The following is a 20592-nucleotide window of genomic DNA, read 5'->3' on the forward strand; positions in this document are numbered from 1 at the left end:
GAACGTGAACCAGAACCAGAACCCTGATCAAAACCAGAACCTAACACTGAACCAGATCCCAAATCAAAACCAGAACCAAACACTCTATCTAAACTAGAAACTGAATCAGACCTAGAACCGAATACTGAACCAGAACCAGAAACCGAATCAAATCCAGAACCAAACATTGAATCTGGACCAGAACCAGAAACTGAATCAGATCCCGAACCAAACATTGAATATGGACCAGAACCAGAAACCAAATCAGATCCAGAACCAAACAGTGAATCTGAACCAGAACCAGAAACTGAATCAGATCCCGAACCAAACATTGAATATGGACCAGAACCAGAAACCAAATCAGATCCAGAACCAAACACTGAATCTGAATCTGAATCTGAACCAGAATCAGAAGCCGAATCAGATCCGGAAACCGAACCTGAACCAGAAACCGAATCAAATCCAGAGCCAGACCTTGAACTTGAAAATGAATCAGATCCAAAACCAAACATTAAATCAGAACCAGAAACTAAACCAGAGTCAGAGCCAAAAACTGAATCTGAACCAAAACCCGAAACCGAATCAGATCCAGATCCAGGGCCGGACTATAACTATAACTCTTCTCAACTGCTGTTTTATTCTAGAAAAATGTTAAGAATATTTTATATTCCCAAATACAGTATATGTCTTAAGAATAATCTTCTGTTTTTCTTAAGATTGTTCTTAAAACAAAACTGAATAGGAGTTCAAATTATTTCAAAGAATCTTTTGGAAAATGATTGTAAATAGTCTATTAAAGTTAGAATAATGTCCAAAGTGTCCTAAGGCCTCAAACGGGAGATATTTAAATTGATTTATTGGGTTGTTTCAAGTTAATTGTTGTAATTAAACATAACAATATAACATTAATGCAACTTAATGTGGTTTTTTTCAGTGTTTTTCGGTAAATTGATCAGTGACTAGTCAAATAAATGTTCACAAGAAAATATTTAAGAACTTTGTGAATTTCCCTTGAGAACATTCTTACAGCTGCTTGGAACGTCTTAACTCTGTTTTCTCTTTTAAGAAGATTTGGATGAATCGATGGAAGCTTGTTTGCACCACTGGAGAAAAAATTATTAAGACGTTTAAACTTTTTTGTCACAATTTATAATTGCAAGAAAAAGAGAGAATTGAGAGATGAAAAGTCTAAGTTACATGTTTTATTTTTTATTCTGTGGCAGAACTGAGAAAACCATTCTGATAGATATCTGTGAGATATAAAGTCAGAATATTTATATAAACATAATTGTTAGATATCAAGTTAAAATTGCGGAGAATAGCTTCTATATGAATCCAGGCCTGGAACGGTGAACTGATGTGTTGTGTGTGTGTGTGTGTGTGTGTGTGTGTGTGTGTGTGTGTGTGTGTGTGTGTGTGTGTGTGTGTGTGTGTGTGTGCAGGAGCAGTACGTATTCATCCATCAGTGTGTCCTACTTATGTGGAAAAAGAAGAAGCAGCAGACGCACACGAGCGACGTCATCTACGAGAATGTCAGCAAGTCCTAATGAAGTGAGACCTCAAAATGATTAAAATATGAATAATATGAATATTAATAATATATACAAATGGATGGATGGATGGATAGATAGAGGGGTGGGTTGGTGCTAGGGTGGATGGATGGATAGATGGGTCAGTGGATGGATGGATGGATGATGGATGGATGATGGATGAATGATGGATGGATGGATGGATGGATGGGTGACTGGATGGATGGATGGATAGATAGAGGGGTGGGTGGGTGCTAGGGTGGATGGATGGATGAATAATGGATGGATGGATGGATGGATAGATGGGTCAGTGGATGGATGGATGGATGGATGATGGATGAATGATGGATGGATAGATGGGTCACTGGATGGATGATGGATGGATGATGGATGAATGATGGATGGATGGATGGATGGATAGATGGGTCACTGGATGGATGGATGGATAGATAGAGGGGTGGGTGGGTGCTAGGGTGGATGGATGGATGAATAATGGATGGATGGATGGATGGATAGATGGGTCAGTGGATGGATGGATGGATGATGGATGAATGGATGGATGGAGGGATAGATGGTGTCGGTGGATAGATGGATGAATGATGGATGGATGGATGGAAGGATAGATGGTGTCGGTGGATAGATGGATGATGGATGAATGATGGATGGATGGATGGATGGATGGAAGGATAGATGGGTCGGTGGATAGATGGATGATGGATGAATGATGGATGGATGGATGGAGGGATAGATGGGTCGGTGGATAGATGGATAATGGATGAATGATGGATGGATGGATGGATGGAAGGATAGATGGGTCGGTGGATAGATGGATGATGGATGAATGATGGATGGATGGATGGAGGGATAGATGGGTCGGTGGATGGATGGATGATGGATGAATGATGGATGGATGGATGGAGGGATAGATGGGTCGGTGGATAGATGGATGATGGATGAATGATGGATGGATGGATGGAGGGATAGATGGGTCGGTGGATAGATGGATAATGGATGAATGATGGATGGATGGATGGATGGAAGGATAGATGGGTCGGTGGATAGATGGATGATGGATGAATGATGGATGGATGGATGGATGGAGGGATAGATGGTGTTGGTGGATAGATGGATAATGGATGAATGATGGATGGATGGATGGAGGGATAGATGGGTCGGTGGATGGATGGATGATGGATGAATGATGGATGGAGGGATGGATGGAGGGATAGATGGGTCGGTGGATAGATGGATAATGGATGAATGATGGATGGATGGATGGAGGGATAGATGGGTCGGTGGATGGATGGATGATGGATGAATGATGGATGGATGGATGGAGGGATAGATGGGTCGGTGGATAGATGGATAATGGATGAATGATGGATGGAGGGATGGAAGGATAGATGGTGTCGGTGGATAGATGGATGATGGATGGATGGATGGAGGGATGGAAGGATAGATGGGTCGGTGGATGGATGGATGCTCTTTTTTATTTCAGTTTTAGTGTGTTATTTTAGTGCATCAATTTAAACTAAATGAAAATGAAAAACGATGCCTGGGCATCTAGCTGGGAATTTGTTTTATATATCTTTTATTTTATTTAATATTATATGTCAGGAACACACAAGCTGATTCTGGCTTCAGTGTCCGCTCTGTTTTCCTCCAGGTCCGACGCTCCTCACATCAGTGTTGACAGACGTGCTTCATCAACACCAGATCCCAACCGAGCGGCGGCCGCGGAGCAGAACCCTTCACTCATTTACTCCCATACAAGCTCTTATTTAGCGGACGAACGACGGAACCAATCCGATGCCTTAAACGAGCTGCCGTGTTCTCCCGTCTCCGCAGATCGCAGGAGAACGCCGCAGCGCCGGACCCACGCCGCTTCCGTCCGCATCTCGTCTGTAGTGTGTGAATCTCAGGAGCATCTGGATGCGTGTAAAGTGTGTTTCGTGAGTTTATATCGCACTCTGTCTGTACTAGTGTTAGTTTCTATGTCTCCAGAGGAGAATGCAGAACCGGATCCTCCTGTTGGCATGCACATGTAAACACGGTTCGAACCTGACGGCCTTTGATCACTGCCACACACTGACCATCTGCTCTGGGTGTAAAGGACAGATGCAGAAGATCGTATGTGTTGCTGTGTGTAGAGAGGCTGCGCTTCTGTGATTTCTGCTAAAGCTGGGCTTCATCTGCAAGCGTCTGGATGTTTACTGGAGCGGGGTTTTTGCACAGTTCAGACCGAATCGCTCGCTGCTGCTGAATCTGACACTGACTCCGTTGTGTTCGCTGAACGATGCATGCTGCAAAATGACAGACGCCAGATTAGTCTCTTCTTTAGGTTTAGAGCTCAAGAGTGTTCGTTTCACGTTTGCCCGTTCCGCCAGACACCAGTGAGTTTACAAACGTCTTTACAGATGCAGAGATGTCATATCAACCAAGCGTCGAGCTGTAAATACTGAAACTAAAGAAACTCTGTATTGTGTTTTCAATGAACTGATTGAAACTCTCTCTCCAGAACGGGCTTCACTTGATGGGTTTTCTTTCATTCGTGTCAGAACTCGTTTGTCTTTTGGTGCCATTCTTGTGAATCGTGTGACTTCAAGTAGCCGAGCAATCCACAGTTTATTGTGTGTTCATTTGGGAAAAAAATAAACATTTGAGTACGTATTCTTATGAGCTGGAAATGAGTCGTTTTGTGTGATGAATAAATGACGTCTGTAGACCTCAGTCCATGTGAACTTCAAACAGTCTGCTGTTCCTCTTCTTGCATGTGTGCTGTGTGAATCTTTTCCAATAATTTGATGCAAAAAGGCTCAAAATGCACAAGAAATTATGTTCATCAGTTCTTTTTTCTTGTTTTTCATTATAAATATGTAAACTTTATTGAATCAAGGTCTATTTACTTGAGACGCAAAATTATATTTTTATTTTGAATTTGGAAGACAATATCATCAGACCTTAATAGAATTCAAACAAATTAACATTAGCTCAGAGGCATACCTAGTAAATCCATAGAAACATTTCAAGTGGTCTCTTGGTGTAATGTTTGCAGTGTGCTCTATTGAAGTATACTTTTCTTGATAGATTACTGTCATTTTGTAATTTTATTGAAAAAAACGTGTATACTGAAAATACACTTTTTACACAGAACAAAAACTTGAATCACATCTTTAAATAAACTCTCATAAATCCAGCATTGCCAAAAAAAGTCGTTATGTTACATCAAATTAAGTAATAATAGATCGTGACTATTTTCCTGGCTCGAGCTGATTTAGATGGAAGTGAGCGCACGTGACCAAATATGGCGGAAGGTCGCGCATGCGCGTTTCCGAGAATGAAGCAGGTGAGCGTCGTCAAGGTGAGTGTCAAAGTTATCACGTTATAGCCGTGGGAATCATAATAGTTTGTACCGCTTTAGAGTAGTAATTAAAAATTTCGTAGGAGTGTTTCAGACAGCCATGTTTGTTTGAGTAGTCGGATGACGCTTGATTTGGGCGGGAGTGTCCATTTTTGATTAAAAACATACGTTATTTTTAATTCAGAACTTTATTAAATATTATGGTAAAACCATATGAAATGCGCTTTAGGTTTAGGAAACAAAATACCTGCAAGCAGTTAATGGGAAAAATGAATCTTTTCGAAGCTTTGAATCAACTGAACAATTTTGCAGAACGATTCACTGTTTCGAATCACTCGAAACGCCACGCGCTGGTGACGCCTGCTGGTCAAAATTGTGTAAATCATGCAACAAAAACAGCTTTTACAAACCCATTGCATATGTTTTATTGAAAGTATAATATATTAAATGCAATTATAAGTGTCAGTATAATATCTGTTTGTTTATTAATTTGCAGTGCACAGAGTGCTTCAAAAGTACCCACCGATACCTTCAAGACTTCAGGTTAAACTGCGAGAAATGGTTAATTTATGCTACATGATGGTACGAAACTTTGAATCTGTTGTTTTGTATCAGTGATTCGCTATCGAAAAAATCAGTTACTTTTGAGGGTAGTAAAGAATGGGTTAATTTTTCATTTCTGGGTGAACTATCCCTTTAATGACAAACACGTGTGTCTCATACAATACATGAAACAAGCGCCACAATTTAATTAATGACACACACGCTTCATATTTAATGATTTGATTCAAATGGATGGATTTCACGTTCAAGAAAACATGTTTTATTTCTTTGCAAAAAGGTGTCATTGTCACTGACCTATATATATATATATATATATATATATATATGTATGTGTGTATGTGTGTGTGTGTGTGTGTGTTCTCGTTGTATTGACAGCTTTTGTCCAGCAGGTGTCGCTGTTACAGTCTATTTTTTTGTTTTTTCTTTAAATGTGTTTTTGTAATGTGTACTATAAAGTGGTGTTGGTAAGAAACATGAAGTACATCTATACAGCAGTGGCTTTAACAACAATTTATTTGATTTTATTGCATTAAAAGTGACAGCCAAAGTTATGAAATCAGGTGTATTGACAAAATAACACAAAATAAGTAAATCATCATAGAGGCAACTCATTTACAAGAATAGATGTCATCAGGTATGTTCAGAAACTGTTGACAAACTCATTTTAAAAGACTTCTTGGGGACATTTGGAACAGTGTAAATGATCTTATTAATATGGAAATGTATTGTTATGTTTTAACGCGCTTCTAACCTAGTTCAGGACCAAAATTGATAACGCTGACTATTTTTATGCTCTTACACTCTCATACGTACATACACCTCAACAAAAGCATCATAATTTCAACATCTTGATTAATACGTACTAAAAGGACTTCAAACTTGAATGTGCACAAATTAGCGTAAATTTGAAAAAACATTTGGTTCCATCCAAAAACAGCAATTCATTCAAAACTTAAACGTCACTGGGTAGAAACAGACCTTTAAAAAAAATCACACAAGAAAACATTTAAAGAAGAAATCAAGTGATATTCCTGAGTGTGTCGCTCGTTCCTGATGGGCGGAGCTTAAAGCACTAGAGGGGCGTCGACCTCATTATGATGCTGATGGAACTTTGGACCAATCAGCTTCTCGCTGAACCGCCTAGGCTCCGCCTCCTTCCACCACTCGGCTACAGGATTGACGTACCACATGACCGCACCGGACGGATTGATGGACACAACAAACTCAGTGCTGTCCTTCATCTGAGGCAAGAGCTTCTCCGAAAACACGTCATACACCTGAGAGAGAGAGAGACGTGCATGAATCACCTGCGCTGATCAGAGCTGATGCTGATGCTGCTGCTGGAGCTCACCTCATACACTCCAGTCTTGTAGCTCAGCTCCTTCAGAGACGTCTTGTAGGGATAAGGCATATCAGATCTCCTGCTGAGGAACACCAGAGCGCTGGATCCTTTAGCCAACGGCCGCCAGAACACCTCGATCCCGTTCTTCTCCTGACACAAAAACACACCGATGACACTTAACTAATCACAGCCTACAATCAGTCAGTTAATAAAATAATAAAAAGATTAACGGGATAAATAAGTACAAAAAATCATGAAAACATTGCTGGAAATATATTTTACTAATAAAAATACTAAATTAATTAAAAAAATATATATAAATAATTAATATTACTCAATAATACAGTATCTAATCCTAAGAGCTACTATTGTGAATGGAAACAAACGTAATTAAATAATACAAACTAAATATTTTATACTGATTTATAAAAATAAATAAATAAAAAACACGTGAAAACATTAATGACTAAAATAATAATTAAAGTAAATAATACAGTAGCTAATTCTAACAATACAGTAATATAATACGTAGGATTAAATGTAATCGTGTAACATAACCCCATGATATTTTCCAAACAATATTTATAATATGACTGTTTCACTATATAAACTGGCGTTTTATCCATGAAAACAAAATGCTGCAAAAATAAATTAATAAAAATACGGAAATAAATCAGATTATATCATTTTAAAATAATTAGAATTACTTAATACAGTATATAATCCTAACAGCTGCTAAAGTGATTAAAGACAAATATAATAATGTGAAATAATCAGGGCTGTCAGTTTAATGCATAATCAAAATATTAACAAAATTTGAATAAACTGATGAAAAACTGACTACAATATTATTTAAATCAATAAATAATCCAGTAGCTAATCCTAAAAAGATGGTAATATAGTAACAAATGCAACTCATATAAAAAGTTTTACCACACATATTTTTTTATTATATTATTTAAGGATAGAGACGATTATATTTGTTGGTTTTAAAAGACTGAAAGCCGTCTCACTTTGATCAGGCGTCTGCCCTGGATGCCCAAGCGGTCCTGATTGATGCCGATGGCGAATTTATTCTGCAGGATTGCGCGAGCGTCGCTGCTGATCGTACGCAGATCGTTAGACATGAAGAGGGGCGCGGCCATGATCGCCCACAGAGCCATCTGAGCACGTGATTGGTCCATGCTGAGGCCGAAGTCTCCAATGATCAGCTGAGGATGAAATCATGAGTAAAACACTAGAGATCCGCAGTGAATCATCAAATTTGGGTCATTTACTTCCAGAATTTGTGGAGGTAGCTGCACTGCTACAACAAGGACTAGACATATTTTGTAATGTTGAGCAGCGAGTTCCCAGGAGTGAACCAATCAGCTGTGTCACGTGTTGATAATGATGTCATTACTGATGTCAAATTGAGTTCGACCTATTGGACTGCGCCATCTAGAGTTTCATGCCAGAAGTGTGTTTGAATGCGCTCACCATGTCGGGGTCGTTCCACTGACCCGGTCCGGCTGCTGGCTGCAGGACGTCCTGATTATCAAAGAACCAGTCGACGATGCTCATCACACTGTCCCATGAGTCCTGGATATCATCATAGTTCCTCCACAGGTTACAGATCTGACCCAGCAGCGTGTAGTTCACCTGAGACGCAACAAACACAGCTCGAATGGACAAATAGATAAGTTCGTCAAGACAAGCCTAAACGTTTACAGCAGCTGTAAATGCTTGAAGTTTGAAAAGTTAGATAGATGATTAGCATGTTGGTAGCATGATTAGCATTAAGTAAATATTTTCTAGCATGATTAGCATGTTACTAGCATTATTAGCATGAAGTTAGTGTGTTACTAACATTTTGATAGCATGTTGTTACTATGATCAACATCAATTTACCATGATTAGCATTTTGCTAACACGATTAGCATGCTGACCACATGTTGCTAATCATGTTTCTAGCATGTACTGTAATTAGCTGCTTGTAAGCATGTTGCTAGGATGCTTCTAGCATAATTAACATGTTGTTAACATGATTAGCATTAAGTTAACATTTTGATAGCATGATTACCATGTTACTAACATTATTAGCATGTAGTTAACGTATTGCTAACATTTTGATACCATGGCTAGCATGTTGTTAGCATGCTCAACATCAATTTACCATGATTAGCATGTTGCTAACACGATTCGCATGCAGTCCACATGTTGCTAATCATGTTTCTAGAATGTACTGTAATTAGCTGCTTGTAAGCATGTTGCTATGCTTCTAGCATAATTAACATGTTGCTAGCATGTTCCTAGCATGATTAGTATGTTACTAGCACATTGATATCATGATTAGCAAGTGATTAGCATGTTGTTGCATTAGCAGCTCAAAATCACTTCCACTTCCTGTTTCTACTCACTTTTGGCGGGAGGCCACCCTGATAGGCCGGCCAGCTGCAGGAGTAGGCGATGGGACGGCCCGTAGCGTTCAGGGCCTTTGACATCATCGGGTAGCCTGGATTTAATTAATCACAGAAGATAATGAATAAAAGTCTTAATCATGATCTGAATGTTTTTATTAAGCAATCAATGCTATCAACAGATTGCTTATGATCTACTGCTGAATAAACATGAGGACATGTTTATGTTTGTTCTATAAATGTTTATGTTGTAATAAGTTGTAGATGATTGTAAGAAGTGTGCAGCTGGAAGTACTAAAGCATATACATTTCAAAATAAGAGTCCTGTCGCATTTTGGACTTCTTTATGATGAATTAAAAGCCCTGCATCATGCATCTTTTTTTCTGGGTATAATTGCTATTTTGTTATTAATTCAAAATAGAAAATATAACAAATAGGGGGAAAAAAAAACAAAACAAATAAATTTACATATTTTATTAAATATATAAATTGTTAAATTCCATAAACATTGTTTTTGGACTTGTCATTTATTTGACAGAGAATAGGGGAAATAGTGATATATTAAAACATAAACCAGTTTCAGTACAAATGTATATATTTTATGAAACATGATTTGAGTAATAAAGAGTCTGAGACACATGATTTATTAGTTGTTCTGTATGGATATAGAGTTTTATTTATTGTTGTTCGATGTGATTCTAACCCTGAGTCTCTGTGACTGAACTGTGATGATGTTAAAGCGTCTGACCTTGTTCCTGGTAGGATGAGTTGGAGTAGCATCCGTCCAGCTTCAGCATGTCCACGCCCCAGTCAGCGAAGGTCTGTGCGTCCGTCTCGATCTTGTCCAGCGTGGTTCCTGGATATCCACCGCAGGTGTGAGTGCCCATGTCTCCGTAGATGCCCAGCTTCAGACCGCGGTCGTGAACGTACTGCGCCAGATGAGCGATGCCTCGCGGAAACCTGCAGGAGAGACATCAGGTGCATAGGATAATAGAATAAGAAATTAAAGTTGTTATTTTCCAAATTCCATTTGATTCTTTCTCCAAATTCCATAAAAAATTTTCCCCCAATTTTTCCAAATTTCGTTTTATTTTTCCCAAATGCCATTTTATTTTTTCCCAAATTCCAATTTATTTTTCCCAAAATCAATTTTATTTCCCCCCAAATTTCCTTTTATTTTCCCCCCAAATTAAATTTTTATTTTGTAAATTTTTCTGGATTCCGTTTTTCCCTTTTTAATTATTCTTTACTCCTTTTTAATGAGTAAATTAAATAATATTAATCTAAAAGCATGTCTAATTAATTAAAACCACGAAACACGCAATTTCACATCAACTTGTTAAAAGTTTAACAAAAATTATATGTTTAGGGCCCTATGAAATGTTTTATTGTTTCCCTCCTTATGTTTTATTGTTACCAAATTCTTTGTTTTAGCATGTCTAACTATTTGAATTCATAAAAAAACCTAATTTAAATTTTAATGTAATTTTAAAAAAGTCTTTTACAATGTTTTCCCCCCTCAGAAGTTCTATTTTGTTTATCTATAGTTTTCTGGTTTAAAATTAACAATGCATAAAACATTATTTTTCATTTATCTTTTAGTTACTAAAAAATAAACTTAATTTTTTAAAATTAAAACATGAAAGAAATGTTGTGTGATTATTCCTTAAAAATTTATTTTAATAATTTTAGTAGTGGTTGACCGATGTTGTTTTTTGACAGCTGATGCCGATATCTTGGGAAGCAGGGGGCGATGAATTAACAGTTTAATATTCACAGATACTTCTCTTAAAGTGTAATGATCTACTTTTGATTCATTCATATAAAGTTTAGAAAATTCCATGACATTCTGCGTTATACAGCAATGTTATACGTTTCGGCATCGCAGAAATCATAGGGCCCTAGGTGAAGCTGGAGCACATTCAGACTCGCTGGGGTCAGGGGTCAAGGGTCAGCACCTCTTGGGGTCAGGCTGCAGTCGTCCCTGACTGTCTCTCTGCATTGAGGACCAGCAGTCGTCGATGTTGATGTAGACGTATCCCAGCTCTCTCCAGCCGTCCTCCGACAGTCTGTCTGCCATCTCCATGAACAGATGCTCACTGAGCCACACATAAAGCAGCAGCGTTAACTAGAACTAAACTATTTAACATGAACATTTCATAGGTCAACAATTCAAAAAAAAATTCTTTAATGCCAAAAATCATTAGAAACTATTAGAGAAGATTCAGACCCTCACTGATGCTCCAGAAGGAGAAACCATGCATTAAGAGCCGGGGCGTGAAAACTTTTGAACAGAATGTCGATGTTTCGCATTATTCTTACTTCGCCTTAATATAAATGTTTTTTTCATTTAGTACTGCCCTTCAGAGGCTACACAATATACTTTCATGTTTCACAGAAGACTAAATAAGTTAAATTTATCCTGATCTTCAAATCCGCCTATCAGCTCTTTTGACCTCGGCTGTAAATCATCTTTAACTGATGAACCTGATGCAGTTGTCGGGGTCGTTCAGACAGTCGGTGTCGCAGCGGAAACGTTCCCAGGCTAACCATCCCATCGGCGGGGTCCTCATCAGCCCGTTATCCAGAGCCCAGGCGGCCGCGGAGAACGCCAGGACAAAAATAACTGCAGAGCGCTGCATTTCTGAAACACAGTGTCATCATCTTCATTAATAATAATATAATAGTTATTATAAATACATTCCCAGGGGAATACTGCGAGCAGATGAGGCCAGACAAGAAACACAATCTAACTTTGACAGGAAGCTTTCAGTAAGTCAACTTTCTACAATGAGCTTCAATTACCAAAAATCTTTTTATATTCTATTCTATCTGTTTTATTTTTTATTAAAAAATGTAAGACAAATTAAAACTAAAAAACATACAAGTATAGTTGCTCTTTTCTTGATGCTGATTGATTTCATTTGTAATTCGCTTTGGATAAAAGTCTCTGCTAAAGGATTAAATGTTTAAAAAATATATTCCAGTTGTTGTTATTAACAATATAAAGTGCATTAAACATTACATTGAGGGGCTCCAGAGTTTAACTAAAACATAATAATGTCATATTTTAAAAACAAATCATTTTAAAATAACAAATTAATCGCAACAGTTAAAAAAAAGAAATATTGCAATGATTACATTTACTTAAAAGATAAAAATAATAATGATGCATTGCTTTTATGTGAATATGTTATCATTTTAGCAATAAACAAGATGTAGTCTGAATATGAGTATTTAAAAAATGCATTTAATCTTATATTTCTCATTTCTAATCTAATTAGGACACATTTTGGGAATCTGATCATTAATATTTTGTATGCTTCCTTGAGCTGATTTGAATATTTTTGGGTTTAATATCTGTCATGAAGAACACACCTGACAGTCACCTGACACACTCTCACTCACACACTCTCACTCACACACACACACACACACACACACATCCTCACAGATCACAGGACACACACTCAATATCATATTTAATAACACTCTTTTTATATAAAGAGTAATAACATAATTGTTTTTAATTATAACATGTGTAGGAGTGACTGACTTCCTGTTAGACTCACTTCCTGATAGAATCCAACACGGATCTCTGTTTGCAGCGTGTAAATGATATAATGATAACTGAATAAATCTCCGTGTTTTATAGAGTTGTATGAAACTTAGCAGAAACTTGAATGAATGAGTGTGTGTGATTTATATCGAGCGTCACTCACCGGATGTTGGATCTTCCCTCGGTTTCTGTATCAGATGTGAGCGGCTCGGTTCTGAACACAGCTCTGTGTGAGTGTGTGTGTGTGTGTGTGTGTGTGTGTGTGAGAGAGAGAAAGAGAGAGAGACAATGGATAGGTGTGTGTGTGTGTGTGTATATGTGTGTGTTGTTAACAGACAGTCATGTGACCGCGTTCGTGTCACGTGACGCAGCATCAGCTGACCGCGGCCGTTTATTGACAAGGAACTTCCGCGTACATTCCTTTTTTAAATGTACAAAAATAGTACACAAAAAGTAATACAACCATCAACATAAATTATAGAAATGGGTGAACAAAGGCCGGGGGGTGAACAAAGGCCTTCTGTAGCGAAACGATGTGTTTTTGTAAGAAAAATATCCATATTCAAGAATATGCAACAAGAACTCAGGCAAAAACATGCATAAAAACAGCTTTTCCAAACCTATTACAAATGTTTTCTTGAAAGTATACTACATTAATAATAATAATAATAATAATAATAAAACATTTCATATGAAGTGGCGGCATAATGTTTTTTTTTTTTTTATTAATATTTATTTATTAATATTTATTTGCAATGCTGGTTTTGTGTGTTTTATGGAGAGCTTGTCCCCTAATTTTGAAACATTTATGACAGGCTAACGAAGCCTTGTTTACTGAAATCATGTGACTTTGGCAGTTTGGTAAGTGCTCCAAACCACTGTTTCAAAAACAAATGTTTCACAAGAATTTTGAAGCTTCATGAAGCAAAAGTGCACTGCAAAAAATGTTTATTGATAAGTATTTTTGCCATGTTTTCTAGTAGAACTATATAAATTCTTGAATCAAGGAGCATTTATTTGGTAACTAAAGTGGCTTAACATATAAATTCTTGTTTTCTGAAAAAAGTTGTTAGCATTTGCTTAAAACCAGCAAATATATCTCCCAATGGGGCAAGAAAAATAATCTTGTTTAGCCTTTGATTGATATCAGTCATTGGCATATTTTTGCTCGTTTTAAGCAAAAACTAACAAAAGTTTGATCTTTTTTTTTTTCAGAAAACAAGAATTAATGTCTTTAGCCACTTTACTTACCAAATAAATGCACCTTGATTTAAGAATTTTTATAGTTCTCCTAGAAAACAAGACAAAAATACTAAGAATTTTTTTTGCAGTGTGAATGTTCATCATCATGGGCTGTAAATTCCCTTTTATATGGACTTAAAGCAACGACAGTCTAAATGAACTTATATAACTTAACATGAAAAGAATTTACAGTCTACCATAAACGCGGAAAAAAACTTGCAAATGAAGCAAGACTACACATTACACACAGTATAATCTTTTTTTTATTACAAGATGAGCTTGAACAGTTCTCCACCCATGTTTTTTTCCAAAGGTCTCTGTAGATTGAAGCCGATCTGGAGAAATCCTAGCGTTTGCTCAGTACAGTATTATACAGAAACTTGCCTTCAGATAAAACACAGACATCAGCACACTGAAACAGATCAAGTAGAGGTGGTTTCTGGAGACGCTGCTTGTTCTCAATGGACAGACGTGCATAAAAGTGTGTTGAGCAGGCATTAAATGCTTTACACACATTCATGCATGTCTGTCCATCGAGAACAAGCCCATATAAAGATTTACTACAAAAATCGTCTGTACAAAAACTGCGCTTCCCTTTTTTTTCTTGTTATAAATCTCTTTTGAATGAGTTGCCTGTGACAGATGGAATGGATGCTAGTAAAAAGGTTTCTAGAAAAGCTGAAGTTTATCTAAACGACAGAACTTTGGCTTGAGTCGTTGATCAGGACGGAGCGTGGCTTACAACCGACGGACATCAGTTCATGGAGTTTACACTGCAAAAAAAGTGATTTTCTTAAGAATTTTGTCTCGTTTTCTAGTGTAAATATCTAAAGATTTTTTAATCACGATGCATTTACTTGACAAGTAAAATAAGTTAGTTAATATATTAACTCTTGATTACTAAAAAAATTATCATAAATTAGTTAAAACAAGCAAAAATATCTGCCAGTGGGTAAGAAAAATCTAACATCTAGCTACAGGGGTGCCTCAGGGCTCGGTTCTTGGACCACTTCTCTTCTCTGTCTACATGGCATCATTAGGTTCTGTCATTCAAAAACATGGCTTTTCATACCACTGCTATACTGATGACACTCAACTCTACCTCTCATTCCATCCTGATGATCCGACGGTAGCTGCTCGCATCTCAGCTTGTCTAACAGACATTTCTTCCTGGATGATGGACCATCACCTTCAACTCAACCTTGCCAAGACAGAACTGCTTGTGATTCCAGCAAACCCATCGTTCAATCACAATTTCACCATCAAGTTAGACACATCAACCATAACTCCTTCAAAAACAGCCTGAAGTCTTGGAGTTATGATTGATGATCAGCTGACTTTCTCAGACCACATTGCTAAAACTGTCTGATCCTGCAGATTTGCTTTATTCAACATCAAGAAGATCAAGCCCTTTCTTTGGGAACATGCTGCACAACTCCTTGTTCAAGCTCTTGTTCTGTGGCTGGACTATTGCAATGCTCTCTTGGCAGGTCTTCCAGACAGGTCTATCAAACTTTTACAATTAATTCAGATTTAGACTTGCACTCTATTTAATTACTAACTACTTAAAAAAAAAAAAAAAACATTGGTACGTATACTGGGTTAAACTAACTGGGACTTGAGTTTAAATAAATTTAGAATTTTCTTTCTTTCCAGAAAATAAGAATTCATATCCTAAGCCATTTTACTTGTAAATTCATCTTGATTAAAGATTTTTATATATATATAATTTATACTGGAAAACAAGGTAAAAATAAACAAGATTTTTTTTTTTGCAGAGATATTGCTGCCTTCAATTTAAAAATTATGTTGGAATAATTATTGTCAAGAGAAGAATGATTTTATCACGGTCTGACTTTCTGGGATTAAAGAAATTATTTTGTAAGCTGATCATAATTAATTTCTTTGATCACATCATTTTGTTTTCTTGTAATGGAAACGACACCGATTTCCAGATTTAGCCAACCCGATCTCATGGCAATTTGTACCTCGCTCGTACGAATTAATAAGATTTCTGAAAAAAAATCACACGTGTTTTACGAGGTGACAAATTCGTAGGAATTTGTATGAAAGACCACGCCTAACTTCGCTCCTAAACTTAACCGTTACAGAAATCATACAAAATAATACGAGTGAGTTCATATGAATTTGCTGTGAGATTTAGCTAGTGTTTGTATGACAAAAATAAGGTTGGCTATTTCTCAGTTAACAAAAACATGTTCTATGAACGTTTTGCTAACGTTCCCGTTAAGTTATAAAAACGTTATTTCTGAATGTTCTCTGAATGTTCAAAACGTCCAGTTTTAAAAATGTTTTAAAAATGTTAATGGTTAAATTAAATTGTATTAGCCAGAAAGCATACTTAATTAAAATAGTGAAACGGCCATAATTAACATCAATTTTAACAAAAAAGAAAATGTTTAGGGTCCTAAGAATTTTATTTTAATTTTTTTATGTTCTGTTTTATTATTACCAAATTCTGTTTAAGCATGTCTAATTATTTGAATGTATAAAACCGAATTAATTAACATTTATTTGTACAATAGCTGCAAGAAGTATTTTTTTCATAAATTCTGTGTTTTTCTGGTTATCAAATGAATGCATAAAACATTAATTTAATCTATCTTTTAATCATTTGAAAGTTAAACAAACTCTTTTTTGGGCGGGGGATAACACACAGGTTCAAAATGAAATTATGGAATAAATAATGTGATGATTATTATTTAAAAAATGGATTAAAAATTATTTTAAAAAGTTTTAATCATTTTATAAATAGTAATAGTAGTAGTACATATGTGCATTATTCTGCACAACAGTAATAGGCCTTTATTTCTGTCACAATGTCTTCAAGTTAAACCAAACTTTTATTTTGACGGGTTGCTAACATGCCAATACTAAAATTCCAATTGTAAACCGAGACATAACTTCTTATAAATAAATGGAATTTGTTTTATATTGTATTGAGAAGATGGAATGGGATGAATAGCTCAATCATCAAAAAAAGTATTTTTCCTCCCAATTACAAATGCATTTTTAAATCAGAGTTGGCAATGTTGTGATTGATGTGGAGCGGGCTGGTTAGGTTCATGACTCTTTATTGAAGAATATGGAGAAACTGAACAATGCTCTTGAAGGCAGCAATAAAGGCGGCATATGAGGAAAACGGATGGGTTTGAAACATTGACCTATTTTCACAGGGAAAACAGAGAAAAGCAACGTGAATGAGAGCAGAAGTGATGGAGTACTCTAAATGGGGATGTAGTTCAGTATCGCTCACGAATCCGGATTTCCACAGGAAACATCTTTGTGTCCGTCACTTGGACGAGTCACAGGAGAGGCGTCACGCCATGGTCTCTTTCCCCGGGAGCCTCCTGTCGTTAAAGGTATGCATGTTAATCACCTCCTCTGTTTTGACGATGGCGGGCGGCTGGGGTTTCTGTTTCCGCCGTCGCTGGCATTTCAGAGACACCCTGAGCTCCTCCAGCATCACGCTGCAGAACGAGCGCTGCGCACAGAGGAGAAACCAGACACCTGTTGATTTCTTTCCTTTTCTAATTCATTCATTCATATACGTCTGCTTGAAAACCAGGCTCTGTCAGTGGCATAAATGTCCAGATGTCCAGACAAAATTCTAATGAAGCTAAAAGGGACATATTCTACTTTAAAAATGTTAGGTTTAAAATCCAAATAGTCATTTTAGTTTTGTTTTAGAATGCTATATACATTCTTTTATTTTCAATGAGCAATGAGTTACATTTTGGACCGTTTCTGGAATAACCAGTGTCATTTTAGTATACTTTAAATATTATATTATTTATTAATATTTTGAATTTGTTTTTATTTTATTTTATTTTAAATGTAGTTAAAGCTTTAGTCATCTTATTGTGTGTTTTTGTTGTTTCTAAATATATCTATATAGTTTCTATTAATATTTATTTAATGTTTTTGTTTTATTCATATTTTGTATTAGGTTTTTTTCCATTTTCAGTTTTTAATTTAAATATTAGTTAAATGTTTAGTAATTGTATTATATTTGTATATATATTTTAACTATTTTTATATATTTTAATGTATATTTTGAATTAGTTTTTATTATATAATTTTATAAAACATTTTCAGTTTTTTTGAAGTTATTGTGATTTTGTCATTTTTGTAGATTCTAAATGTGTCTGTATAGTTTTATTCATATTGTTTATTGTTATTTTTACTTTTTACTTTTTAATTTTAATCTTGGTTAAAACTTTAGTCATGTTATTATGTATTTGTTTTTTCATTTTTTAAATGTCTATATCATTTGTTATAGCTGATCTTGCAGTACCACAGCATGTGATGTCACGGGGTTGGTTCACTCCATTGGCCAATTGTGTGTGTATCTGTGTGTGTGTGTGTGTGTGTGTTGGAGAGAGAGAGTGTGTGTGTGTGCACAAAGAAACAATCTGTCACAGAGCGTGAGTACTGCATTGACATCTCTTTCTTGCTGACTTGCTTTTGAATGGCTTAAAATGCTTTAATGATTATTCAGCTGCTGTCACTTTAAGACCTAATGTACTTTAATATTTGTGTGATAAAAAAAAGTCAAAGGGCGACTTATACAGCAGATTTATTAGGCTCCTGTCACTTTAAGACATAATGAACTATAGTTTTTGTCCCATAAAGATGTGAAAAAGCAACTGACACAGCAGGTTTATTGGGCTGCTGTCACTTTAAGACCTAGCATCCTTTAGTATTTGTCCTATAAAGAAGTGAAAGAGCGATCTCTGGTGTTTGCGTCTGGTACCTTCTCGATCTGCGCGTTCTGTTTGGATTTGTACAGCACCTCGCCGACGGCCACGAACACGGACAGCACCAGGCCGGCGGCGAGGACGATGAAGATGCCGCCGATGTTCTGTACGCCGAGGGCACTGGCCTCCTTACTCTCCTCCTCCGGACAGCCGTTCCCTCTCCACCACTTCTCCTTCATCATGTGCAGCTTGCCCTCCTCCTGCAGCTGCAGGATGGCGATGGTGATCTTGTCCCGATACGGAGAGCCTGAGGGAGAACCATGGGCTGCGTCACAAATCCCTCATTAAATCCACTTGAACCTCCCTACAGAGGGTTTACACCAATCACATTCAGCTCACACTATTTCACATCCTAGTTTCAGTGTAAACCAGGTCCCATTTTGTTAAATAAGAAAAATGGTATTTGAGCTTTAAAATCTTGTAAATGGTTTTCTAGTTGATGAACAATATTCATTACTGTTGTTTTATTTTGATATTTTCAGTGAATAACAACTTTGATTGAGATACTGTAATGGTTTTTATTAATACTTATTATTATTATTATTCCTGTTAATATATATTTTTTTTTAATAATATTTCTACAAGTTTTTTGTCTATATAGGTTTTATTCATTCTTATTTCATGTTTTTTTTATATATATTAATATTTTGAATTAGTTGTATTTCAGTTTTTATATTTTTCTTTTTAATTTTAATCCTAGGTAAAGTTTTTTTTATTTTTTTTATTATAATTTTTTTTTTTTAATATTTTGAATGTTTTATTTTTATAGTTTCCTTCTTCATTTTAACTTAATTTTTGAAAGTTTTTCATTTATTGTGCTTTTGTCATTTTTAGTGGCTTTAATGCCTATTAATGTTTTTATTTCATGCTTTTTAGATTGTAATTATTATTATTTTGTGGTTTTAATTTTAACTATAATAACTCTATAAATGACCCAATATTAATTTTTTTAAAGAATTTGTCGTTCACTTTCATTTTCAGCTCCTATTTGTAACCACTAAATAAATAAATCCAAGCAAATAAATAACTACGTAAATAAATAAAGGACGAGTCTAGAGGATTTTCTATGCTAATCAACCCAAACGCTGCTTCAGTCCTGAACATCCTTGAATATCTCCAGTCCTCATTCAAACATCATTACACGAGCTGTATTGATGTTATTCCAGGAATATGTATTTAGTTCTCCAGCGGATCGGTTGAGCCCCGCAGAATGAGTCACTCGTCCCAGAACGATCAAATGAATGCTTGCTATTCTGAAAGACGTGTGTGTGTGTGTGTGTGTGTGTGTGGATAACAGGATTGCACAGAGGGGAAGCAGAAACAGAGGATTTGTGCAGATAAATATGGATAAATATTTCCCTTTTTATTCCCTCCTCCTCCACAGAACGGCACTTGTCCCATCTGGCTCAAGATATGAGACTTGTTTAATTTAATTCATTTAATCATTTAATTTACATCAATTACACGTCAACATATTTACTTTTATTTATTTATATATAAATATTATATAACACGTTCCATATTTTAAGTAGAAAATATTAATGACTAATGGTGAATTTGTTCGAATGGATCTTGTTTCTTTGTTTCATCACTGCTTTGGCAATAATGTGAAATATTAACCCTATATGAACTCTTTCCAGCAGTGACTGTATGATTGAGGACAACTGAGAGACTCAAACACAACTATTAGAGAAGATTCAGACCCTCACTGATGCTCCAGAAGAGAAACCATGCATTAAGAGCTGGGGCGTGAAAACTTTTGAACAAAATGGAGATGTTCGCATTATTCTTACTTCACCTAAATATATATATTTTAAAATTTAGTAGTGCCCTTC

General features: G+C 36.1%; 3 protein-coding genes and 1 pseudogene across 8 annotated transcripts in view; 2 read left to right on the plus strand and 2 right to left on the minus strand.

The window, feature by feature from the left end:
• Positions 1-4228, plus strand: part of ptpro (protein tyrosine phosphatase receptor type O) — a 35223-nt gene extending 30995 nt beyond the window's left edge. For 2 of the 4 annotated variants that reach the window (XM_026210262.1, XM_026210263.1), the window contains 2 exons: positions 1422-1530; positions 3175-4227. In XM_026210262.1, coding sequence (XP_026066047.1) covers positions 1422-1526 — 105 coding nt within the window. In that variant the 3' untranslated portion in view covers positions 1527-1530; positions 3175-4227. Of the gene's footprint in view, positions 1-1421; positions 1531-3174 lie in introns of all 4 variants that reach the window. The other 2 variants (XM_026210264.1, XM_026210261.1) reach the window with 2 other exon arrangements.
• The window catches only part of LOC113048471 (B-cell receptor CD22-like), a 1131192-nt gene that overhangs the window by 266665 nt on the left and 843935 nt on the right, over positions 1-20592 (plus strand). The gene's annotated exons all lie outside the window — the stretch shown is intronic.
• Positions 5929-13036, minus strand: LOC113048521 (alpha-N-acetylgalactosaminidase-like). Its single transcript, XM_026210385.1, has 9 exons — positions 12898-13036; positions 11663-11819; positions 11134-11274; positions 9924-10135; positions 9175-9269; positions 8255-8416; positions 7789-7986; positions 6785-6925; positions 5929-6710 (listed from the first exon to the last, which is right to left on the minus strand). The coding sequence occupies exons 2-9, from the start codon at positions 11815-11817 to the stop codon at positions 6498-6500; spliced, it is 1317 nt and encodes a 438-aa protein (XP_026066170.1). The 5' UTR covers positions 11818-11819; positions 12898-13036; the 3' UTR covers positions 5929-6497.
• Positions 17317-20592, minus strand: part of LOC113048468 (glutamate receptor ionotropic, kainate 2-like) — a 37963-nt pseudogene continuing 34687 nt past the window's right edge.

Source organism: Carassius auratus, chromosome 29 (assembly GCF_003368295.1).
Source record: "Carassius auratus strain Wakin chromosome 29, ASM336829v1, whole genome shotgun sequence".
NCBI lineage: Eukaryota > Metazoa > Chordata > Actinopteri > Cypriniformes > Cyprinidae > Carassius > Carassius auratus.

Bases quoted from the DNA above. Each gene is read 5' to 3' on its own strand.
- LOC113048521 (XM_026210385.1), bottom strand. From the start codon at position 11,817: ATGCAGCGCTCTGCAGTTATTTTTGTCCTGGCGTTCTCCGCGGCCGCC. The intron at 6,926-7,788 runs GTGAGACGGCTT...TTTTTGTGTCAG, and splicing joins AGGGCAGACGCCTGATCAAA to GAGAAGAACGGGATCGAGGT. The intron at 6,711-6,784 runs GTGAGCTCCAGC...TCTCTCTCTCAG, and splicing joins ACAAGACTGGAGTGTATGAG to GTGTATGACGTGTTTTCGGA.